The sequence below is a fragment of the Bos javanicus genome, chromosome 8, assembly GCF_032452875.1.
Source record: "Bos javanicus breed banteng chromosome 8, ARS-OSU_banteng_1.0, whole genome shotgun sequence".
In the NCBI taxonomy this organism is placed as follows: Eukaryota; Metazoa; Chordata; class Mammalia; order Artiodactyla; family Bovidae; genus Bos; species Bos javanicus.
The window spans coordinates 23,949,768-23,974,201 of NC_083875.1; the positions used below are offsets into that span (position 1 = coordinate 23,949,768).

At 45.5% G+C, this 24,434-nt stretch overlaps 2 protein-coding genes across 3 annotated transcripts in view; both read right to left on the minus strand.

Annotated features, from left to right (window-relative positions):
• FOCAD (focadhesin) overlaps nt 1-24,434 on the minus strand; it is a 302,861-nt gene that overhangs the window by 2,635 nt on the left and 275,792 nt on the right. For both annotated transcript variants that reach the window (XM_061425184.1, XM_061425185.1), the window contains 8 exons: nt 24,022-24,150; nt 14,928-15,043; nt 11,201-11,461; nt 10,457-10,546; nt 6,965-7,142; nt 4,095-4,192; nt 2,389-2,640; nt 97-172 (listed from right to left, as the gene is read on the minus strand). In XM_061425184.1, coding sequence (XP_061281168.1) covers nt 97-172; nt 2,389-2,640; nt 4,095-4,192; nt 6,965-7,142; nt 10,457-10,546; nt 11,201-11,461; nt 14,928-15,043; nt 24,022-24,150 — 1,200 coding nt within the window. The remainder of the gene's footprint in view (nt 1-96; nt 173-2,388; nt 2,641-4,094; nt 4,193-6,964; nt 7,143-10,456; nt 10,547-11,200; nt 11,462-14,927; nt 15,044-24,021; nt 24,151-24,434) is intronic.
• LOC133252547 (cullin-7-like) lies at nt 18,081-24,006 on the minus strand. Its single transcript, XM_061425187.1, is given in 8 exon segments — nt 18,081-18,703; nt 18,706-18,926; nt 18,928-19,117; nt 19,120-21,313; nt 21,315-21,517; nt 21,520-22,002; nt 22,005-22,697; nt 22,700-24,006. Coding segments are annotated over 8 exon segments (5,061 nt in total). The 5' UTR covers nt 23,223-24,006; the 3' UTR covers nt 18,081-18,149.

Here is a 24,434-nt window from a genome sequence, read left to right on the forward strand (position 1 = left end):
CTTTCAGGAGCCAGCATACACTAGGATGCTGTTCTCTAGTACAGACAACACTGGATGGTTTTCACCTATGCTGGGTATAAAGGATGAAAGTAATACCTTTTAAAAGATCCTTGGATTTTGCTGAGAGTCCTTCCTTAGGGCTTTCCATGATGCTGAACAGCCAGTCAATGAACTAGAGTGAAAATGAAGAATTGTATCAGATAAACAATCTCAGGATTGGTAAGACATCATTCAAACCCTTGGACCTGCACATGTGCCTAACAAGGACAGTAGTCCCCAGATAATACCTGCCTGGGCTGGGAGAGTGAAGAGGAGATGTGACCAGGCACAAGGGATGGAAATGTTGGAGACAGCCCTCAGTTAAATGACTCAGCAAAGTCAAACCTCCTTCTTTCGCTGATTATCCTGGGAGTTACTATAGTTTAAGAGTGGGGTAGACAGGGGCCCAGAGGGCCTCTGGTGTGCCATGAACATTCTTTCTCATCACTCTAAGAGGCCCCAGAAAGGGTAAGAGCCTTGCCCAAGTCCACTCCCCATGACTGGCAGAGTCAAGATCTGAACCCAAGTACATCTGGCTTCAAAGCCTCACACTCCTTCTTCACACCATGCTGCCCGCCACCTGGTTCCGTGTGCATCAGGCCTAGGCTCCTAGGTGGGTAGCAAATGGGTAAACACATCAGCTGTAAGCCCCTGTTACTAAAATACGTTTCTGTAGCTACGAATAGTTTGTGCCCAAATGGATACGAAGCCAAGTTGAAATGCAACAGAAAAGGCATAAGACAATTTGCTAGGTAGACCCAAGCATGTTAACTGCAAATAAATCCTGCAAACAAGGTAGAAACTCCACATACTCATGAGTTTGACTGATCTCCCAGGCATAGCCAAAATTGTTTTTGAATTAGATACTGGGTAATTTCATTGACTGAATGTTCCCTATCTTGACTCACTAAAAAACACTAGTCATAGGTACTAGGCATTTTAATTTTGGACATAGACTGTGGGTTGAAAAGAAAACAGAAAAATAAAATATTCCTAATTCCCTGCTTTAATTAAAAATTTTCTTATTTTCTTTTCCTTAATTTTATCATATCCTGCTGGTAAGTAAATAAGTACTACAAATATGTAATAGATGCAAGATATCTATCTACACTGTAGTCCAAAATGAACAGGGTGTCCCAGACCAGAAATAATTAAAGTGAAAAAGAAAATACAAAATTAGAGGTAATAACACTAATGCTTATCAGGTTTAAGAAAACAAAGGTATTTTATTTGAGATGTTCAATGGAGTTGTTCATGGCTGAACTGTGGGTCCACAGTTCAGAAATATTTTTAAAGACTAAGGTTCAGATTTTACAAGTAAGCCACAAAGTTGGCTGTAAGCTTTCAACCTCATAAAGATCCCGTTTGATTAAACGGGACTCAAAAAAATCCTTCAATTGACAATTCAAGATATGTCAGAGCCATGCAATGAGAAATATAGATGTACCTCATTTTCATATGCTCTGCAGGACAGCTAGTAGCCTGGGGAAACTCTATTAAAAACCAAAAGGTACTCCCTATAGTTTGTGTTTTCCTGAGGGCAAAGGTGATGACATTAGGCCTTTACAGATCTCCCCATGGTATCTAGCACAGGCCAGAAGCACCTGGAATGTGGCTACTACATGGAATGAGCTGTGGGGAACCTTAAATATGGTAAAAGATGGGTACTCCAGATTCACAGCTCTCCGGATTTCCCCCACGCATTGTTGATCACCCCCTCCCTTGTTCATCAACTGTATCCTTATCACGTGTGAGCATGCTCTGTCATGTCCGACTCTTTGTGACCCCATGGACTGTAGCCCACCAGGCCACTCTGCCCATGGAATTTTCCAGGGAAGAATACTGGAGTGGGTTGCCATGTCCTACTCCAGGGGATTGTCCCAACCCAGGGATCAAACCTGGGTCTCCTGCATTGGCAGGTGGATTCTTTAACACTGAGAGCCACCGGGGAAGCTCATCCTTATTGTACCATCTTGCAATTTTGAACTTGCCTTCTTGTCTGTCCTCACTAGGAAATTTTGAGCCTTCAGAGAGTTACTCATCCTTTATCCCCAGTATTAAGAACACGTAAGTCTTCAACAAATGAAGGCAAGCACAAGCTTTTCTCTCCGCCTCAGCCCCAACTGTAAGTAAGTTGTTGCCACTATCACTGTTGTTTTCAGTGAGCAGTTACCCTGAGCCTGAGCTACCCTCAATCTCTGAGGCCCTGCATCTGGCTGAGATCTGAGACTGAGTAAGAAAGCCTGTCGTGTGATTCAGGTTTCACTTATCTCCCACTGCAATTCTACAGCAGAAGCTGCCGAAGAGAAAACGGCTGGCTGCCCTGAAGCAGGTGGCTGCCCGCCTCACCTTCTGGGTCTGTTCCTTCCATGGCTCTTTCTGCAGCAGAAGAGGCATGCTACTGGGAAGGAGAGTGACAGCCTCCTGCAGAGTGACCCTGTGTAATGGACTCCTGCCAAGCAAGCTTGATGCTGGCCCAGCTGGGCCATTTTCCTGGTGCCATGGCAACCAACTGGCACTGAGGCCAAGGAGGAGAGGGGCAGCGTGATCTGCCCATGCAACCACTGCGGCTGCAAATATCAGCAACAAGAAGTCCAAAGCCTATGGCAAAGAAGAAACAGGGTTAGGTCACAGACTTTAACTGCAAAGTACCACGTGTTCACACACAGCTCGCATCGGGAGGAAATGCTATCTTCCCCCTCGCCGAAGCCTTCCTCCTGCCCCTCCCCTAGCCCAGAAGAGGAACTGGATGGGATAGCAGACCGTTTCCATGCTTAATGAAGAGACATTCTGGGCTTTCAGAAGGTTTGAAGGATCCTCTTTCGTAAGTAGAGAAGGCCCAACAGTTTCATTATTATTGTTCTAACATTTCAAGAGGAACATAATTTATTTAATGCCTAATCATACTGAGATCCAAACATTCCTCCTCTGTTTTGGTGTTTTCAAAGAGATTTAAAAATTAATTAAGAGAGATATGAACAGGGATATTAAGGTTTATTATCATGTGGCCAAAACTTAAAAAATATGTATAGTATATTCTGTTTTTGAACAGAAACAACATATGACTTTCCATATGCATTAAAAAAAATCTGTTTAGAATCCATGCATTTAGATTTTATAGACTAGACACGTAGAAATGATGATAACAAGGGCTACCTCTGAGTTACTGCATTACTGTGATTTAAATGATTCTGCTTATTTATATTTTCTAAGTTTCAAACGATTTTTGTAAGAAAGCAGAGAAAGTTAATATAAACTTTGGAAATACGAGGAAAGCTCAAAAAAAGCTTAAAAAGTACCCCTCAATCTCTTAAAATGCCTAATCTCATTAATGAAAATTTCAAAAAGACACACAGCTCTGGAGAAAAGCTGGGCAGAATATCAAACAATATCCCAGGTTATACATATTTTACTCACACAAGTAAACAGCAGGCCTATGAAACATGGCTATGGAAAAATACAAAAAAAAAAAAAAAAGCACAGCTGAGTCAAGAAAATGGCAAGAATAGGAAAGTGCTTCCTTCATTTTTTTTCATTAATCTTTATTTTTTCTGGTCTTATTCACCTAATACTAGTGATGGTTAACCTCTTTGGGTCATAGATCATTTTCAGGTGAGGTGCAAATTCCCCTTCAATATGTGCGTGTAAGTACTGGCACAAACACAGATTACTTGCACACACTTCAGGAACCCCTTCAAACCAGGTGTTTAAAGCCAAGCTCTGGACCACGGTGGAGGCCAGAGCCCTGGACCCCACAGTCTTTGTGGGATCCAGCTCAGGTGCACAGGACCCTAGATTCCCCCCCTAGCTAGAACTTCTGTGTGCTGCCTGTCAAGGGAGGTGTTCTGCTGAAAATATTTTTCAAAGGGCAGCTGTGGGCATCTTCAAGATTCTGGTAAGAACACCCATTTCCTGTGATGTTAGAGAATTGTCATCCTTGTTTCCCAAAAATAAAGGGAGAAAAGAGAGCTGCAAGCAGCAACATGTTCCTCTTTTGGGAGACTAAATATACTCTGTATTTTAAGAAAGCCACAAATGACTCCTCTAGACTGTACCTTGTCAAGAGCCACGTTCTGAACAGACGTTGACTGGTAAGCAACATTTCTGATATAACCCATCAGTTCCAAGAGCCACTCCATTCTCTTCAACACGCCTGAAACAAAAGGACATGTATTACCAGACCATGGTTTTTCTTTGCAGTGTAAGATAGATCAACAATAATTATCATAACTAAAGCGAACGACCCGCTGAGGACTCTCTGCAACAGTTACAAGTCCTTTGATGCTACCTGAGACTTGTTCTCACTCAAGAGAGATTTTTTTTTTGATACTGTTCACATCAGATTACCTTATTTTGGTCTTTATTTTTAAAAGCTAAATTTATTCTTCGAACCTGATAAAATGGTCAAATGCATTTAATGGAATTTCTAAACACTGGGAGAAACGGGGCATGCCCACGGGTTAGTAGTGTTAAATCTCTGATAATTAATTGTTCTTATAGTCCTCTCTTGCTTAAAGTTCTCAATTTATGACAAAATCATACAGAATACCTATCCTAAAGACATTAAAAAAAAAGCGCCAAAACCAAAACCCAGCTGTAGTAGGCTAAATAGAGAACAAACCTTAACATAAATATTATTTTTTCCTTTCAAAAATGAGGATTCCCAGCACAGCAAAGACTACTTGGAAAGATCTTCAAAATTTAGTGCATGAGGAAAATGGCACCATGTTTGTGCCAGTACTTACACGCACATATTGAAGGGGGATTTGCACCCCACCTGAAAATGATCTATGACCCAAAGAGGTTAACCACACTAGTATTAGGTGAATAAGACAAAAAAAGCAAAAAAGATTAAAAAAATGAAGGAAGCACTTTCCTACTCTTGTCATTTTCAAAACTCTTGCCACTTGAAAATTCAAACTAAATTTGAAGGCCAACTGGTTATGACCAAAGGCAATATCAAATTTGTTTCTTTCAAGTATCTTCATGCTTAATTCGGAGAAGGCAATGGCACCCCACTCCAGTACTCTTGCCTGGAAAATCCCAGGGACGGGGGAGCCTGGTGGGCTGCAGTCCATGGGGTCGCACAGAGTCAAGACATGACTGAGGGACTTCACTTTCATGCCTTGGAGAAGGAAATGGCAACCCATCCAGTATTCTTGCCTGGAGAATCCCAGGGACGGGGGAGCCTGGTGGGCTGCTGTCTATGGGGTCGCACAGAGTCAGACATGACTGAAGCGACTTAGCAGCAGCAGCATGCTTAATTGGGAACACCTAAGGTGAGTGCCGAAGAATTGATGCTTTGGAACTGTGGTGTTGGAGAAGACTCTTGAGAGTCCCTTGGACTGCAAGGAGATCCAACCAGTCCATTCTAAAGGAGCTCAGCCCTGGGATTTCTTTGGAGGGAATGATGCTGAAGCTGAAACTCCAGTACTTTGGCCACCTCATGCGAAGAGCTGACTCATTGGAAAAGACTCTGATGCTGGGAGGGATCGGGGGCAGGAGGAGAAGGGGACGACAGAGGATGAGATGGCTGGATGGCATCACTGACTCGATGGACTTGAGTCTGAGTGAACTCTGGGAGTTGGTGATGGACAGGGAGGCCCGGCGTGCTGCGATTCATGGGGTTGCGAAGGGTCGGACACGACTGAGCGACTGAACTGAACTGGTTTTCTACCAGATAAATGTACTTCTGAGGTTGAGTGAAAAAATCTCATTTTTCATCACAGGTTCACTGTTCTTTGGGCAGGCACTAATGTGCAAGTGACAACTATCTCAGTTGCCAGCGAGGAAGAGGAATCAAAATTTCCTACACAATCTTGCAAAGAGTATTTAAACTGCATTTGTCAGTCTTCTCTCATAGCCTTTAAAATACAAGAGATGGGGAATATGGCTTACAAGGGCCTTCTAGTCACGTCCAATCTGATCAGGACCTGAACACAGATTTGGAAAATTACAAGCATATGATCAAAGGCATGGAGGAGAAATGAAGGAGCTCCCTATTTATTTTTTTCCTCCTATTAATTTTTAACTGGAGGATAACTGCTTTACAATATTTGCTGACCTCTGCCATACATCAACATGCATCAGCCACTGGTATACATTTATACCAGTGGGTGGGAAGGGGTGGGAGAGGGGAGGGGGTTAAGAAGGGAGGAGAGGTTAAGAAGTGCTCTGTGACAACCCCTTCAAGTTGTCACAGAGCACTGGGTTGAGGGAGCCCTCTCTTTAGATGATTGCTGCTGCTGCTGCTGCTAAGCCACTTCAGTCACGTCCGACTCTGCAACCCCATAGACGGCAGCCCACCAGTCTCCCTGTCCCTGGGATTCTCCAGGCAAGAACACTGGAGTGGGTTGCCATTTCCTTCTCCAATCTGTAGATGATTATTACAGCATAAATGTCTAAAATGGCCTAAAAGTTGCACCATTCATTAGCAGAGCTTCAGGCCTGCAGTTTCTGGCGTGAGGATGTACTCAGGGTGTCCAGATTTTATTCTTCTCACCCCTGAGAAGTTCTTCTCTAGAATAACTATTTAATTTGTGGTTGCTGCTTTCTTTTTCTGTTTGTTAAATGACCACCCAAAAGCCATGTTCATGCAAACATCAGGCAGAATCCATTAGCATCCATCTGTTTGAGAAACAGAAGCAGGCAGATTCAACCTGGTAAACCTGCTTATGTCTCTGTGGGCCTGGAGGGCCAAATATGAGATCCAAATCTCCAACAGAATTTATTCTCACCTCCAAAGAGTTGATGCTGTGAGCTGTAATTGTGCTTTTCTATCCCAGGTGCTGCTCATTTGGGGGTACCAAGTTCTCACCTGTGTCAAGAAGCCCTAGCCTAGTTTTTAAGTTGAGGAAACAATGATAACCTCAAAGAGATGGTAGGCATGTTTGTCTGTCGCGATGTGCTCCCTGGCTGGCCTTACCAGTGTTGGCGTGGCTCACAATCCGTGCCTGGTATAAGCTGTGCAGCGTCATCCAGGCCAGTGTGTCTTTTTCACGGTGCTGGACAGCGACACAGAGCACATCAGTCAAGCCCATCAAGGGGAATCGTCCTTGAGAGACCAAGTAGAGCCTGACAAAGGCAGCCTTTTCTAGGCTACTCTGCAAAAAAGCAAATTGTTCAGTTGCTATTGAATTAACTGAAGTTGTTACAGGACCTTGGGGCAAGGGCAAAAGAGAAAGGGTGAGTTTGAAGTTGATTACCACTCCAAATGCTAAAACTGTTTATTTCCTGCACTGTGAAACCTATCTGCCTGTGTGCTATCTCAAAATGTACCTATAGACAGTGGTAATGTCACCTTCTGCTTTCTCATAAAAACCATCAATGATTTCAAGGGTCAACTGGTGAGGATATTTAGTAAAGACAAATAATAACAATGATAACCAACAAACACAGTACTTACAATGTGCCAGGCATATTTGAAGCACTTAACCTGTGTTAATTTGGCATTTCACAAAGTTTGGTACACAGACCTCTGGGGGACCCCAAGACCCTTTTAGAAGAGAGGGTCTGTGAGGTCAAACTATATTCATAATAGACCCCAAACAGGAGTAATATTCATTGTATTTTTTACTGACACTGGCAATTTTTTAAAAAGCTAGTTTCATTTAAAATATCCTTGTAAACAATAAAATTACTAGTTTTGTTAAACTGCTGCCCTTGAATACACATCTTTGTAATGTTCTGCATGACCAAGTGGGAAGTATGCATAAAGGTCTTGTGCTGCTCCCCCGAGTGTGATGTTCGTCTCAAGGAGAAAGTTGTGAGAGTGAGTTGTGAGCTGAAATAGCCACTCTTTTCACAGACCCCCATTTACTTGAAAGAATGATTCATAAACAAATGATGGTTATGAAAACTGAGTATTTGATTATTTTTTAAAAGTGAAGGAAGTGAGACTGCCATTTCCAAGGAAAATACTTGATAGCAGTTACTGCCAATGACAAAATGTGTGCTTTTAAGCGAAAATTAGATTTTTGGAAAATCTGTATCTGCTACTATGACTTTGGCAGCTTCCCAAGATACATGTAAGACATATATGCATAAAAGACTTTTCTGATGAGGTTGCCAGTAATAGTGACAGATACGATGTTCTGATGTTTATAATGAAATGTACCAACATTTGGAAGATTTTCAAAATTTAGTGACTCAATATTTTCCAAATGACCAATATATCTTACAGATCTTGCAATAGTATCTTATAAAATCATGTACTGGTAAAAAATCCAAAACTCCAAGAACCAATGGATTTTACTGTAACAGAGTATGTGAAGTTCACTGATCTGCTTTCAGATTCCACATTGCAACTAACCTGTAAGAAATCACCACTTGGTGAGTTTTGGTACAATATCAAAGAAAGATATCCTCATGTTATCTGAAAAGACTACTAACACTCTTTCCCATTCTACCTTCGTATCGGTGTGAGGCTGGGTTTTCTTCACACACTTCACCAAAATGACATCATAACAGATTGAATGAAGTAGCAGCCTTGAAAATCCAGCTGTCTTCTATGAAGACACTGAGGAGACTTACAAAATGTAAGACAATGACACTTTTCTAATTTTCTAAACTAACCTGTTTTTTGGGAAAAAAAATTTTCTTACATGTTAAGATGCAATGGATTTATTACTACTTTTAAGTAATGTTCTAAAAACTTTCTAGTTTTAATTTCTAATATGGTAAACATTGACAGATATAACCCACATAAACAAAAGCTCTTTGAAGTCCTTGATAATTTTTAAGACACTAAAATGGCCCTGAGACCAAAAAGTTTGAGGACCACTGTATTAATCATTTCATTCTCATAGTAACACTGAGCAATAGATTACTATTATCACGTCCTTTACAGATGAGGAGACTGAAGCACAGAAGTTAGGGAACTTGCTTAATGACACAGAGTAAGAACTGAAACCCAAGGAGTCTCAGCTCTTCACCTGTACTTTCTTATCTCTGTTCTTTCTAGAAATGAAGAGAAAAACACAGGGCTCAGCAGAACACATACTCTTTGGGGGACATCGGAACACAATTTAGAATGTTCTAGTGACAATGTTCTGAATGGCACTTTAGAAATGCAAGTGAGTAACATAGCCACTTTGAGCTTTAGGTACCACAAAGCAAATTATATTAACTTCCAACTATACAACATGAATATAATAACCAGATATAATACCTTACATGAATGCAGTAATTATGATAGTGTTATTACTGAATCCTTGCCTTGGGTCAGGCACTTTTCCAAAACTTAACATGGATTAAGTCATTTAACTCTCAAAACGACCCTAATAGGTATGCACTATTATTTCCCTTTTATAGATCAAGAAACCGAGGCAGAGAGAGAATATGACACTTAACCAAGGTCACATTGCTAGTAAATTAGAGACTGGATTTCGCACCTGGGCAGTGAGGCTCCAGAGTGCATTCTCTCAAGCATTTCCTCATTAAATTGCTTGGTCTGTGCTGTGCTTAGTCGCTCAGTCATGTCCGACTCTGCAAGCCCATGGACTGTAGCCTGCCAGGCTCCTCTGTCCCTGGAATTCACCAGTCAAGAACACTGGGTGGGTAGCCAATTCTCCAGGGGATCTTTCTGGAGAATTCAATGGACAGAGGCTACAGTCCATGGGGTTTTGGAGAGTCTAACTGAGAGACTAATGCTTTTTACCCATAGGGAACACTAAAATGTTCTTGACAAAGTACGATTAGTTAGGTTAAAAAGTTATTATTCATCTTTCCATTTATACTACTACATATATACAATGGAATATATATTACTCAGCCTGAAAAGGAATGAAACTGGGTCATTTGTAGAGATGTGGATGGACCAGAGACTGTCATACACAGTGAAGTGAATCAGAAGGAGAAAAATACCATATATTAATGCATATAAATGGAATCTAGAAAAACAGTACAGCTGAATCTGTTTGCAAGGCAGAAATAGAGAACAAATGTATGGACACTAAGAAGGGAATGGGGAGGTGGGATGAATTGGGAAACTGGGATTGACACATACACATTAGCATGAATAAAACAGATAACTAATGAGAACCTACTGTATAGCACAAGGAATTCTACTTAATGCTCTGTGGTGACCTAAATGGGAAGGAAATCCAAAACAGAGTGGATATAGGTTCACAACATATAGCTGATTTATTTCTCTGTACAATAGAAACTAGCACAACAATGTAAAGGAACTATGCTCCAGTTGAAAAAAAAGTTATTCATTCATCTACCCATTTATACTACTGCATATCCAACCATACTAGGCTGGACATGAGACCCCTCAGTGAAAGAGAGAGTTTCCTGAAATTGGCCAGTAACTAACAAACATGAAACAAAATGAGCTTCAGCCAAAAGGACACTATAACCATATCAATTGTAATACCCATCTCAATAATGAAAAAACACATGGATATGTTATTACCTCAGTAATCTGGGCAACCCGATTGGCTTCATCATCTGTCATTTCCGAGAGGCACTTTGCTACACTGATATACAGCTCTAGATCATTTCTCTGGTAAGAAAAATCCCAAGCATGTCAAAATACAGTATAAGATAACATGCATATTCTCACTGCTCTGACAAATCTTTAGCTTTGCTTATCTCCATGAACAGCGGTTGATGAGATTTTAATTTTAACCAAGCCAAAACCCGTGGTCAATTTTTTATCATTTATACAGCATCTTTCCTGTTATTTGGTGTATTTTGTCTGCCTGTACTTTTTTCTCCTGATCAGAACCCATCATTCTGGATGGATTTTCTACTTCTTTGCACAACTACATTTCAGAAGTCTGTTGGGGGAGGGGCAAAGCTAGTATTAAGTCACCTGATGCAAATATTAAGTGTGTTGGACAATACACCCAAGGATTCCTCAGGTGTAAGGGTTTCTGAACTTGCTCATCTTCTATAGGCATTTGGTAAAAGACTTGAGAGCAAATTTCCTGGTGCTACACTGGTTAACCTGCTTCAAAGTGTGCTCAAAACTTTGGTTCTAAATTTTCAACCTTGATTTAGATTTTGGAAGCAAACATTCTTAGTGAAGAATGTGGTTATTTCTCGCTAGTCTTCCCACCACATTCTTAAAAACATACACCTCCCCACTTTGCCAAAAGGCTTTAAAAAATCCCAAACACAAATTGTCAGGAATGCAAATATTTTTGTTCCTCACCCGAATCTTATTTGGCAGGAGGTCAAAAATTTTCCTAGTAGCTTCGCTGAGCAGACTCCAGAGGTGGTGGGAAGGGCTGGGCAGTTTCATGGCCTGACTCAGGCCCTGTAAGGCACTTGGGCGTAACTCAGGACTGGAGAGTGGGGAAGCTGCTTTAAAAACTGCCACCATTAAGCTTTCCACAAAACCCACAATCTGTTCATCAGAGACATGTTTTATCCATGAAGGCACAGATAAGAGAAGGTATTTCTTGATATTCAGCTGAAAGAGAAACCGAAGAGGTCAGATGTAAACAGGCAAGCCTGGGTTTGTAATGCTCAAAACCTCTAGGTCATCACCATGTCTGTGAGTAAAATTAAATTTTAAAAGGTTCAGGTTGCTTCCTAGACCCCCATTTCCCCACAGCTTCATGGGCCAATGGACCAACGATGCCTGTGATGTTAGCTGCTGCAGTGACTTCTGATCTAGGGTGCTTGTGTGGATATATGGCATCTGCCAATTCATCTGTGAACTACTCATCTCAAATCTTGGGTCTTTCCAGTGAGGGGAATAAAATGCTACTTCTCAAAGTACATGACAATTGCTATTCAGTCTTAAAAGGTCACATTCTCTAGCCAGAAAAGCTACTGGAGATGAAGGCTCAACTGCTGGAAATAGGCTAAATAGAATATTTGATATTATTCATTTCTTCTTCTGAGAAAGCATGAGAAAATAATCAGGGGAACAGGAGTTCTGGGGCCAGTTCTGAGCCAAGAAGAACCAGTCGAGCATGTGAAACTGACCATAGCATCTTAGAGTTCAGGATAGCTAAGAAGGGGTGCGGTAATGAGAGCTATGAGCCATAGACTGTAAGGAAGCAGGCTTCAAAAATTCTTAGAAACGTTAAGTATGATACTAAAGGAGCAGCAAGTCTGAAAGAAGTGTTTTATAATATAAAATCTGACAAAAATCGGTAAATTTCTAAAAAGATCAATGTAGCTGCATGAGTTACACAATATTTCACATTAAAGAACATGCCATTTCAGATCTTTTTTTTTAAATGAGAAGGTACATAATTAAAAAAAAATGAATTTACAATTTGTTAATTAACAAAGGTAATAAGATTCCTAATCAAAGACGAATGTTAAAAAAAAAAAAGGACAGATTTAAAGAAGAAATGGAGGGATAACTAAAACCTAGAAAAATATCTGAGATCAAGAAAACAGGCAGTTAGAATTATAAATGATTTAAAAGGAACAAAGCATTAATAGAACAGTGTTCAAAGCACAGGCTTTTGAATCAGCTAGTGTTCCCATTGATGAGCTGTATAAGCTTTGCTTAACCTCTACTTGCCTCAGTTTATCAAACTGTAAAATGGAAACAATTAAAAAAAATCTACTTCTCAGAGGTGAAATAAGTCAGACACAAAAGTTTTCATATTGTATGATTCCATTCTAAAGAATTTCTAAAATTTATATGAAATGTAAATGTATATGAAAGTTCTTCAAAGTAACAAAATTATAGAGACCAAAAGAAGATCAATGGTAGCCTGGGTCTGAGATTGGGAGTGGGGATTAACTATAAGTAGGCACAATGGAATTTTTTGGGGTGGTGGAAATGCTATTGATGATGGATGAAAATGTATAAATGTACCGCTGCTGCTGCTAAGTTGCTTCAGTCGTGTCCGACTCTGTGTGACCCCATAGACGGCAGCCCACCAGGCTCCCCGTCCCTGGGATTCTCCAGGCAAGAACACTGGAGTGGGTTGCCATTTTCTTCTCCAATAAATGTACTAAGACTCATCAAATTATACACTTAAAATAGCCATATTTTATGGAATATAAATTATAACTCAATAGAGCTGTAAAAAAATCAGCCTATCAGGGCTGTACATATGCATGCATGCTCAGTTGTGGCCAACTCTTCTGCGACCCCATGGACTGTAGCCTGCCAAGCCTCTCTGTCCATGGAATTCTCTAGGCAAGCATACTGGAGTGGATAGCCATGCCCTTCTCCAGGGGATCTTCCCGACCCAGGGATCAAACCCGTGTCTCTTTTATCTCTTGCACTGGTCGGTGGATTCTCTACCACTAGTGCCACCTAGGAAGCCCCTGTCAGGGTTGAAGAGAGATTAAATCTGATGACTGACAGTGTTCGCTGAGTGCTTACCAGCAGGAGGAATGTAACAAGTGCTCATTAAATGGCAGCTAGATGGGAGCTACTTGGAGCAGACAGGTAACAGCAGCTACAGATGTCAATAACACTGCCTTTCAATTAAGAAGAATTAGGAGATGTAGGAAAACTTTTTTTAAAAAAAGCACAGAGTAGAGACTAAAGTCAAAAGACAAGAGCTTTTTCAGGAAAGACTACTGTCCTCCACTTTTGATACTAGCATTCTTTTGGGATTCCAAATAATTTGACCTGGAAAGAGAAAAGGAGCCTTGCCTAACTTCTTTGTGGTTAACAAGCTTTGGGGTTCTTAATCTGGCAGGGAGATTAGTAAAGTGAGTAACAGACTACCTGGAAGATTAGCCGGGGCAATTTGAAAATGTTTGGGCACAGTGTTTAGCCCTGTGCTAAATGCACCTTAAAAACAAGCAAAGTAACAGGGTGTTCTGTTGCCCAGGTGCCTATGGAAATTTATAAGGAATTCCAGAAGACACTTGGGCATGGGCAGTTCAGCAGACAGAATAGTGATCTGCAAACCCTAAGAGAGCCTCCCAGCTTCCAGGAGTTGAGAACTTGATGTGATGATCCTAAGCTGTTGGCCCCTTTTACCATTCTCAAGTAAAAGTAAAAAGTACAAGCCCATGAGAATCTACATGTTAATAAAGAGCTCCATATCAGTTTTTAATGCACTCATGAATTACAATAAAGATGATTATATACATAAAAAAGATGAAATAATAAGAGAGCTTTTCACCATTCTGAAAGAATTAAAGCCTCCAGCAATAGAAGAATTTAAAAAAGGAGATCATTTAGTTCATAATCAATTGGTGAACCTCTAAGGAATCATGGAATATGCTTTTTTTGTCCTAACTTGAAATGTAACCGAAATGATACATCTTTGCTTATGTCATATCTTTAAATAATCTCACCCCATTCTTCCTACCTACCCTAAGTCTATACCCTGGAAGCTGCTGCCACTTCTGTCACAAAGACTAGGCTGGATCACGTCTTCCTCAGCACTTCACTCAAGCGGAACACCTATGGACAGAGATATCCTGCTCTCTCCCCCTACACCCTCCTACATACACCCTCTGGGGTCTCTAATTTGATGCCTAATAAAATCCTACCAAGCTTTCAAGGCTCACCTTAATTGCTGCCTTTTTGTGAAAGGGAGGGATGAGGGATTGTTTATCCAAAGCATGTGGATTTACCTTTCTTTTAATCCCTGCTGTAATGATTATGTAGATCATATAAACAAATAAACCCAGGTTCCAGTAACTCTACAACATTCTACCTGTGTGGTCCTGAGAAAGGAACTTGAATATCTCTGATCATTTCCCCTTTTTCTTGTAATAAACATGAAAAGCATGAAAAGTCAAAAGCATCCATGGTGATGGCTATGGCGGAGTTCCAAGTCTCACAGTTTTCCAATCTCCTGGCCAGCTACTGTCAATTGCTCACTCTTTGTGAGATCCCACTTGTCCACTCTTGACTTTGAGAACTCATACCCAAATGAATGTTGATCTCCCCCACAACAACTATACCCTCCTGTTGCTCAACACCCTTAATTACTACTCACACTCAGACCATGGATCAGAGGTGGCATCACCCACATTCCCAACAGTGTAGTGACATTCTGGGAGGATTGTGCCTGGGTCACCATGATTTCAAGACACAGTTGCTGAATCTCTTCACCTGAAAGGGAGGAAGGGGGAAGAATATCTGTAATGCAGGTAGGTGCCTCTTGTAACTCGTGTTTAGGTTTTAGTGTTCCCAATAACATAGCTAAATGTAAAAGAACTTTCGTATGATGTCTAACAGTAATGGAACTTCAGCAAACCATAAAGTATTTCAAGAGACGTTTTTAGTTGTGAAGCAAATGAATGTATCTACTGGATTAGAGGCCTAAGTCTTGGAACTGGTAAGAATCTTGAACTAGCTTGGCAAATTTCTCTTACAATGTCCAGACAAACCTAAAGACTCAAATACTATTAAAAATTTGAGAAAATTCTAGCTAAAAATTTCATTTCTGTTTTTTTTCTCCTCTCCACCTTGGAATCAGCACATAGACAAATCCAGATCTGGAAGGATTTAAAGAGGTCACATTCTCTAATGATCCAGTCTTTTTTAAGCCTGATCCCCATCAGCAGATACATCTTCCTAACCTGTCAGGAAGCATTTAACAGGAGGCTTCCTGTGTGCTGTTTTGCATCTGTCAGGAATTCTCTGTTCCTTATTAATTCCTGAATATTCAGGAATTAAGAGGAGAGGCAAGCCTCTCCAGGGACTGAGGAATCCAGGGATTTCCTTTGTTAGTTTTTCTATACAGTGATAAGTACCCTATTCCTTTTTATGAACCATATGGTAAAAGTGGTTATTTACAACTCTCTCTTTCATATGGATGACCTCATGTTTTCTTGATAACTTGTAAGTTTTGATTTTATCTCTGCTGAAAATAGCTATCTTGTAGTATAAATATCTACACAATGTTGAATAAAACACCTTTGCTCCATCAGAGCTCTGGTCCCCATGTCTTTCTTTCTTTCTCTCTCTCTCTCTCTCTCTCCCCCTCTCTTTTTTAGGCTGGTCCCCTGGAGCGCAGAGGCTCTCTGAGTTCACTTTCCTGCCTGGGCTTCTAAGACCCTCTCGAGAAGGCACTCTGCGCCTTCACCCCATTGAGAGGGCGCCTGAGGCCTTCGTGAACAGAGCAAGCCCCGTGAAGGGGCTTTATTGGCTTTCTGTGTAAACCAAGGAATATCAGCCTCTTTCTCTCCTTTACTTTCTTATCATTGACTCCGGACCACCAGGTTCCAGTCCATTAAAGGACCTCAACACTAACCAGGCCTTTTCTTCTTTCTACTAAAATACCAACATCTTCAACATAGCACATAAAAGTGGGGAGGGGCAGGGGAACATAGTTTTCAAATGAGATCTGTGGATATGTAGTATGGTGACACCATATCTTACATAGGATTAGGTTCAAATGAAAGCATTCAAATGAAAAACTGTGTTTAGTTAAAATCATCTTTGATTATCCTGTAAATTGCACATAAATTATAGTATACAAATCTTTTTGTATATCATATGTAAGTAAGCACCTACTGTAAATAATAGAGCACTCATGCAAATAAACATATATATAATCCATAACTTATAGCACTGTTAAAGTTGTTCTCGCTCCCTCTTTTTTGGAGTTGGGGGTGCAAATATTGATATATGAAGCTAAATTTCCATATGCTAATATGTTAGCTCCATCACAGAATTTGCTTTGGACAAACAGAGGTGTGCATTCCCTTTACCTCTCACCACAAAGTACCCGGGATAAACAGAATAATCTGTCTACATCTAACCTCTGGAATTTGTGAATATGTTCCCTTGCTTGGCAAAGGAACTTTGCAGATGTGATTAAGGTTAAAGACCTTGAGATGGGGAGATTATCCTGGATTATTCAAATAGACCTTTTCTGCCTTCAGAGAATCGGAAAGATGACAGCATGAGGATTCTTTAGCCCTCTGCTGCTTGCGCTGAAGACCAAGAAAGGGAGCCACAAGCCACGGACTGGGCATCCTCTAGAAGCTGGGAAAGGGAGGGGAATGGATTCTTCCCTTTTCAATCTGCTTGGACTGCTATAACAAAACACTCCAGACTGGGTGGTCTGTAAACAACAGAGACTTATTTCTCACAGTCCTGGTGGCTGGAAGTCCAAGATCAGGGTGTCAGCATGGTTGGGTGTCTGGTGAGAGCCCTCTTCTGAGTTGCAGTCTGCTGGCTTCTTTCTGTGTCTTCACAGTGTGGACTGAGGAGTTTTGTGGACCTCTTATTTATTTATTTTTCTGGTTGGTTTTGGTTTTTATTAACAGCTTTGTTGAGATACAATTCGCATAGCATATACTTTACCCATTTAAAGTGTTAACAGTTCAGTGATTTTTAATATATTAACAGAATTGACCATCACCACAATTTTTAACATTTTCAACACTCCCAAAAGAAATGGCACACCTTGTAGCAGCTACTCCTAAGTTTTTCCAAATCCCCCCAACTACAGGCAACCACTAAACCACATTCTGTCTCTAGACTGGTTGGCTGGGGGACATGACTATAAACGGGATCATTATGTGCTCCTTGGTGTGCAAACTAGCTCTAGGACTATAAGGATCAGGGAAGCAAAAGTCACAGCCTGGGAATGTTTGCCCTGCAGAGATGGAAAGTCCCGAGGGCAGGGAAGGCTACTGGTGTGCGGGAGTGCACAGGGGCAAGGAAGAGCGATGGGAGCTGCAGTTCCTTCTAACCCAGATCCTAGAGCTTCCAGGTGGAACACGTTAAGGTCCTGGGGGCCTGCAGTGGCCACAAGGGTCCTTTATCTCACCTTCCCTGTCAGCCTTAGCTCCGGAGGGCACAGTGTCCAATCAATTCCACAAACAAGGAAAATAGATCCCTGCTTGATGATCTGCTGAAGTTGCAAGCCATCCAGCTTGTGGCGAGATGGGCTTGACTCTCCAGCCTGCCAGGTGAAAGCTTGTCTGACCACATACCCTCCAAGAAGGCCCACCCCTGGAGTCCACTTAATTCCCCTAGCCGAGAGGGGGGTGCTCAGTCTCACATAGCCTGCCATCCTTACCCAAAGGACCCTGCCGTGGCATGATTCAGCCTCGGAGCTGAGGGCTCCTGTCTCCTTTCAGCCAGGAAAGTCCCCACCCTTGGCAGATCCCTGGCAGTTACCACACAGGCCAAGTAATCAAACTCCTGCATTTTATTCTGTGGAAAGCCCCGGCCCTACCTAGCCCTGACCCTGTCTCCAGGGCTAGCGGAAGGTAGAGAAGCTCTGGGTGCTTGTGCAGGAGGCGTAGGGCACGGCCCAGGAACGGATCTGCAGGGTGTGGAAGGTGAGGGGTGGGTTGGGGCCCAAGGAGCCTGGGTTCAGGGACTCAGTGTGAGGCTCCATGACAGTCATGGGAACCGCATAAGACAGCATCTGGGGCCGGTCGTCCTGGCGTCTCACTGTGCCCTTGCCCAGCAGGTGCAGGATGCAGGAGAGAACGTCAGCACTGCCGCAGGTGGATCCCCTGCCAAGGCTGCTGACCAGGCCCCTGGGAGGACACGGGCCCTTCTGCCAAGCCTCCAGCACCAGGCATACAAGCTGGTTGATGTGCAGCCCCTCGCCCCCATGGGCTTTGAGGATTCGGACGATGAGGCAGTTGAGAAGGTTCCGTCTCTTCTCCAAGTTCCGGCCCTCTTCGTCCTCAACTTTCAGGTATGTCTGAGCTGGGATGAGCCACACGTTGCCCCTCTGAGGCCTGGGTTCCTCGCTGCCGTCTCGAATCTTGAGCAACCCTGCTGGGGTGTCCTTTGTCTCATCAAGTCCAGGGGGCCCCTTGAGGAAGTCAGAGGCCCAATTGCCTGATTCAGCATGTCTGGAGGGAGCCCCGAGAGGGCCAGCAGACTCTGCACAAAGACCGCCTTCAGCTTGTTGAAATGCAGCAGCAGCCACATCTGCACGGTGGACACATGCAGCATCTGGTCCCCAAACTGCAGCTCTGCCCGGCCCAGCCACGTCCACTGCAGTCGCCTTTGAGGGCCGCTCCAGGGCAGGGCAGCTCTGACACTTGTTGTAGAAGTTGGAGTATCAGTTCACGGTGCCCCTCAGGTAGGCAGGCAGGCAGGTTCTGGGGTTGAGCGTGTGGCAGATGGAGGCGGTGGGCCAGCAGCGTGGTGACAGGACGAGCACAGACACTTCTGGCATCGCCCCTTCATAGTAGAGATCCTCTCGTACTCCTCCTCCCCTGCCATGCTGGCTGTTGCTGCTGCCGCCAAGGCTGCAGCTTCCAGCTCAGCTTCCTCCCCAGTCCCTCTCTCATGGCCCCTGCCACTGGCGTCACGGCTCACCTGTATCTTCTTCTCTGTGTCCTCCAGCTTCAGGAGTTCCTGATCAAGCCGCTGGAGCTGGTATACGTGGAGCTGGTGCTGCAGCTCCTCTGAGGTGCTCAGGCTCTGCAACATCTGCTGGGGGAGGTGGTTGGGGAAGCAGGGGCCGATCTGCTCCAGCACGGCCCCCTCCCGCCAGCTCGAGCCCACGCCCAGGAGACGGTCCGCCATGTAGTGCTGGTAGTAATGCTTGAAAGTAGTGGCTATCTCCAGACCAGAGAAGATGAGGATGGTTTCCAGGCATAGCTGCAGTTGGGCCAGCATCTCCATTCCCCGTGCCCCACCGATCCAGCTGCCCTGGATCCGCTGGTCGATGTGTTGGGCAAACTGCTCGCTCATGTGGCCAGCTCTGAGGAAAGGCAGCTTCAGCAGGGCACCGGCACAGCCATTCTGCAGCGCCAGCAAGAAGGCTGCCCGTGGCCCAAACAGCTCAGAGCTCGCCTTCTGCAGATTACCGAAGTGTTCGCAGTAGTGGGGCACAAAGTCATCGTCCTGCCAGCATGAGGTCAGAAAGCTGTGCACCTGCTCCTCCACCACCGCCCGCCAGCAGTGCGTCAGGTTTCTCATGATGCTGCTGGGAAGCCCCCAGGTGGCCAGGGAGCTCCAGTCGTGGCTTCTGTTTCTGCCCTTGGGCCGAGGCGAGGCCGCCACCACGTGGGGCGCTTCACAGGGCTCCACGTGCACTAGCAGGTGGGTGATGTGGCACACCTGGGAGGAGAACGCTGCCGTGTGGCTCTGCGGGTTGTGGGCAGCCTCCTGACACTCCAGGTACTGGTCCAACAGCCAGCCCAGGGGGCTGATGCCTTCTTCATCAGGGCAGGTGATGTTCTGCACCAGGGGGCTGACCAAGGCCTCCCAGTAGGTCTTGCCCAGCGCCTGGGCGGCCTCTTCGTCAGGGAGGAAGCGACTAGCAAAGTTCTTCTCGTGGCGTAGGGCCCCATTGAGTCTGGAGCTCAGGTGCAGGAGTCCCCTGCGGTCCTCCGCGATGTCCTGGCTCCAAGCCTGCGCCTGGACCATGTAGAAGAGGCGCGTGTGGCGGCACAGCTGCTCCCGGAACACCAGCCAGAACGTGGGCTTGTGGCCCAGGACCTCCAACCCCCAAATACACGTGTCAATGCCGCCCTGTTGGCAGCGCTTTATGCGGATCTGGATGAAGGGCCAGATGCGGCTCAGGTTCTCCAGGAGGACCACCTGGCTGGCGGAGGGCATCACGTTCACCGAGTTGAGTTCCGTGTTAAGGGAGGTGGTGCTGTCACCCCCGAACACCACCACCCTGGCCGGCATGTAGCTCAAGTCCTCGCTAGCCACCAGAAGAGCCAGCTGCCTGATGAGGATGCCCTGCTGCATGTGCAGGGTGATATGGTGGGAGCCGGCACTGCCGTTGGACTCCCAGTAGGTCTTGGGGTTGCGGTCCGTCAGCTTGCTGGCCCAGTGCAGGTTGGACAACACCTCCACCTTCTCCCAGCACTTGTCCTCCTCCACCTCCATGCTAGAGCCCTGGCACAGGTATCTGAGGAACACATTGAAGAAGGGGATGTTGATGGGGTGCTGGGTTCATCTGTGGTCTTCGATCTGGCCCAGCACCATCTGGATACAGCCTCCCAGGATGTTGGTGGTGAGCTTCCGGTAGAGGTGGGCATGCTTCTTGCACTTGAACACCATGTCCCGCAGCTCCTGAGCCAGCTCCAGCTCTCCCAGGTGCTTTCCCAGGGCCTTGGAGATGGCATCCCAGGCTCCCAGCTGATTGAGCACCACGGCATAGTCCCTGCTTACGGAGGCCAGGCGGTGCAGGAAGAGGATCAGCTCCTGGAGCACCTCTTGGTCAGTGTTTGGGGACCGCAGGCAGGCCATGCAGGTGTCCATAGCTTCATGCCAGGGGAGCAGTAGTGCCTCAGGGAAATCCACCAGCTGCATCAGGATTCTCAGAACAGCCAGGTGCAGGGGCTTGTTGGCGGCAGGAGTGTTGAGGCTCCGCATGAGCACGAGGAAGGGCTGGGGCTGCCGCTGCAGTTGCAGGAGGAGGGGCTTGGCCTCTCCCTGCCAGGGCCCCCTCTGAGCGGAACGCTCCCTCCAGATCCAGGAAGATTTTCCCAGCTGGACCGAAACCCTCTGCCAGATGCTGCAGCGGTGTGTTGGAGCCCTGAATTGGGGCTTCTTTTGCTTCCACTCTGGCTGCGTCAGCTGATTCCTGAGGCTGGGCCCGGGCTTCCAGTAGGGACGGGTGGGCTGGCTGCCCTGCCAGGGCCTCGGGCCGTACTTCCTGTAGACGCGGCAGTTGAGCACATCCCTGAGGGCACTGTTGTCAAGTCACTGTGGCAGAGCCAGCAGCAGGTCTTGGGCCACCTCCGTGGGCATAGCCAGTTCAGCCAGGATCTCGTCATCCAGAACCTCCCTGTCCAGGTTCTCCTGAAGGATCTGGAGAACCTCCTGATGGTTGGGGCTGTCCAGCTTCTTGAAGAAGAAGAGGAGCTCCCACCACTCGGCCTGGGTCAGGTGTTCACTCTCCTCAGTGTCCTCGTCCACAGGCCACACGTAGGGCACAGCATAGAGCTCGGTCATGGGCTTCCAGTGCCAGTACGGCAGGGCTGTACCCATGGCTGCACTGACCACTGCCCCCTGGTACTCATAAGCAGCCTCAACCATGTTCTCAATGTCTTCCTCCAAGCCCAGAATCTCCAGCATGTGCCAGTACACCCAACAGGTGCGGCCTGTTGACTCCAACAGCACCTGCACGGGGGCACGCCATTGTTGCTCTGCCGGAATTTGCCCTCGTCGCCCACGCTGATCTCACAGTCATCCAGCATCCACACTCGCATGCCCGGCTGCAGTGCATCCCGCATGTACAAGGCATAGGTATTGCCACTTGCGAACTCAGAGCGAGGTCGAAACCTCCTTGACCTCCTGCAGGAAGGCAAGGCCTGGGCAGATGGGAGCCCTGGGCCCTCATCCACCAGCTGGGGCTGGAAGATGGAACCGGAGGGCTAACCTGAGGACCCCTGTCTGCTCCAGGCCTGGTCCCAGCGCATGGCCTGCACCAACTCTGAGATCAGCGTGCCCACAGCCTTGCTGAACTCCAGCTCCAGGCGACCCCTCTCCCCACTCAGCTCCTCAGGAGTGGAGTGCGGGGCTCCTGGTTCTGCAGCAGTGTCATTCAACTGATCCAGGAGGAAGGTGACATGCAAATAGCGCTTCACCAGGGAGAAGAGCAGCCTTCCTGGGACCTGTGGCAGCTGAATGCTCTCAAAAGACAACGGGTGTTCAGAGAGCATGGCCTGTGCAAACAGTGCCAGCAGAGCACAGCAGCTGTCAAAATCCAGGTGTTTCTCAATGGCCTCTTGCTGGCTTAGTGAGAAAAGGATCTGGTTCCAGGTCCTAGCATCATGGGAGGCCAGGGTTTGAATCATCCAGCCCGCGCTCCAGCGAATCGATAATCGGGACTGCTAAGCATGTGCATGAGCAAGTCCAGGACCTTTGGGTCTTTGAAGACCCCGGTGAGGGGCTCAATGCTGGCATAGGCACTGAGCATGTGGACAGTGTGGAGCAGAGGAGCGGGAGGAATGGTGCCCACACATTCCTCCAGCTGCCGAAGTGCCCTCTGAATCAGAGACTTCATGTCGGTTTCCATCTCCCCCAGCACGGATTTGTCCAGTGCTCCAGCCTCCCCTGCTGTCTCCTGGGAGGGCCCGATGACCTGGCCATCCTCACCCAGCATCTTGTGGCAGTTGGCATAAATTTCATCATTGGACATCCATAGCAGGATGTGCTCAGCCTTGCAGTCCACGTGGTTGGAGCCCCCTTCCCCATCATCCCCACGCCGGAGGATGAGCCAGAGGATCTGGTACTCAGGATGCCCATCATGGCCCACTCGCTGGCGGATCAGCTCGTCCGGATAAGCGTGCAAGTCGGGCCCCAGGGGCACCCTGAATTCCCTGTAATGGAGTTCCCCCACCATCTTGGTACCTCAGAAGTCGATGGGGGTCCCAGCATGAGGCCTGTCCTTCACCAAGCTAGGAATGTGGCACAGACGATGGCAGCGGCGCTGGTGGAGATTTGGGCTCTGCCTGGGCCCCCAAAGGGGTCGAGGTGGACTGTGGACCTCTTTTAGAAGGACACTAATTCCATTCATGAGGGTTCCTCATGACCTAATTGCCCTTGAAGGACCCACTCCCTAATACCATCACACTGAGGGTTAGGATCTCAACATATGCATTTTCAGGGAACACAAACATTCAAGCCACATCACTCCCCTGGGCAACAATGGAAGGAATGTTGTTCTGCTGATACCCTGATCTTAGTGAAGTGAGAACTATGCTGGATTTCTGACTTACAGAACTATAAGATAATAAATCTGTATAGTTTCAGGCCACTAAGTCTGTGGTAATTTGTTACGGCAGCAACAGAAAACTAATATAGCATCCCATAGGGCATTTAGTTGAAACCTGGAGTTCTGGAAGTGCAGCCTGATAACCATCAAATCAGGCTTTCTGTGCTCTACACTGCACACCCAGAAACATGCACATCTCAGTCAAGTACTGTTTTGATGAGTGCATCTGGTATGTCTTCAAATGTCCTCCTCAGCTATTTAAAAAGTGACTCAATGAAGTAACCCAGCTGTCCCACCCAAGAAGGCAAACCTTACATTCCCAGAGGTCCATTCAGTCACTATCAATTGTGACCCCAAAAATCTCATTTTCTATTCAGGTCACAACCTAAAAGCAGAGTCTGAAGACCAAAAAACACATGATATTTACCAAAGTTTAGCCTCATAAGTGGAGAGAGGAGAGCAGCCCAGTTCACAGGAGGATACTGGTGGTTTTCTCCAACAGTTGCTATGGGTTTCATCACAACTTTGAGAAGGGAAGGGGGCACAGATTCAGGGCCTGCAACAGAAAGGAAAAAAATAATAAAACACCTCAATAGCATCATGAAAGTGAAAGATGCCACTTGCCCTCCTTTCTACTCATTTCAAAGGATTTGGTATCACAGCTTCAGCTGTGTTCAGGCTTTCAATTCTGTGCCCTTAAAGTCAATCCTACTTGCTACAGACTTTGCTCCCTCTATTCTCCTTTCTCTTATTTGTTTTCAGTCTTTCCTTCTTGTCTGGATAGGAATGTTCCACATTGCTAATTAACTCTCTTCCATGCTCTCGCATATCTTTTCATTG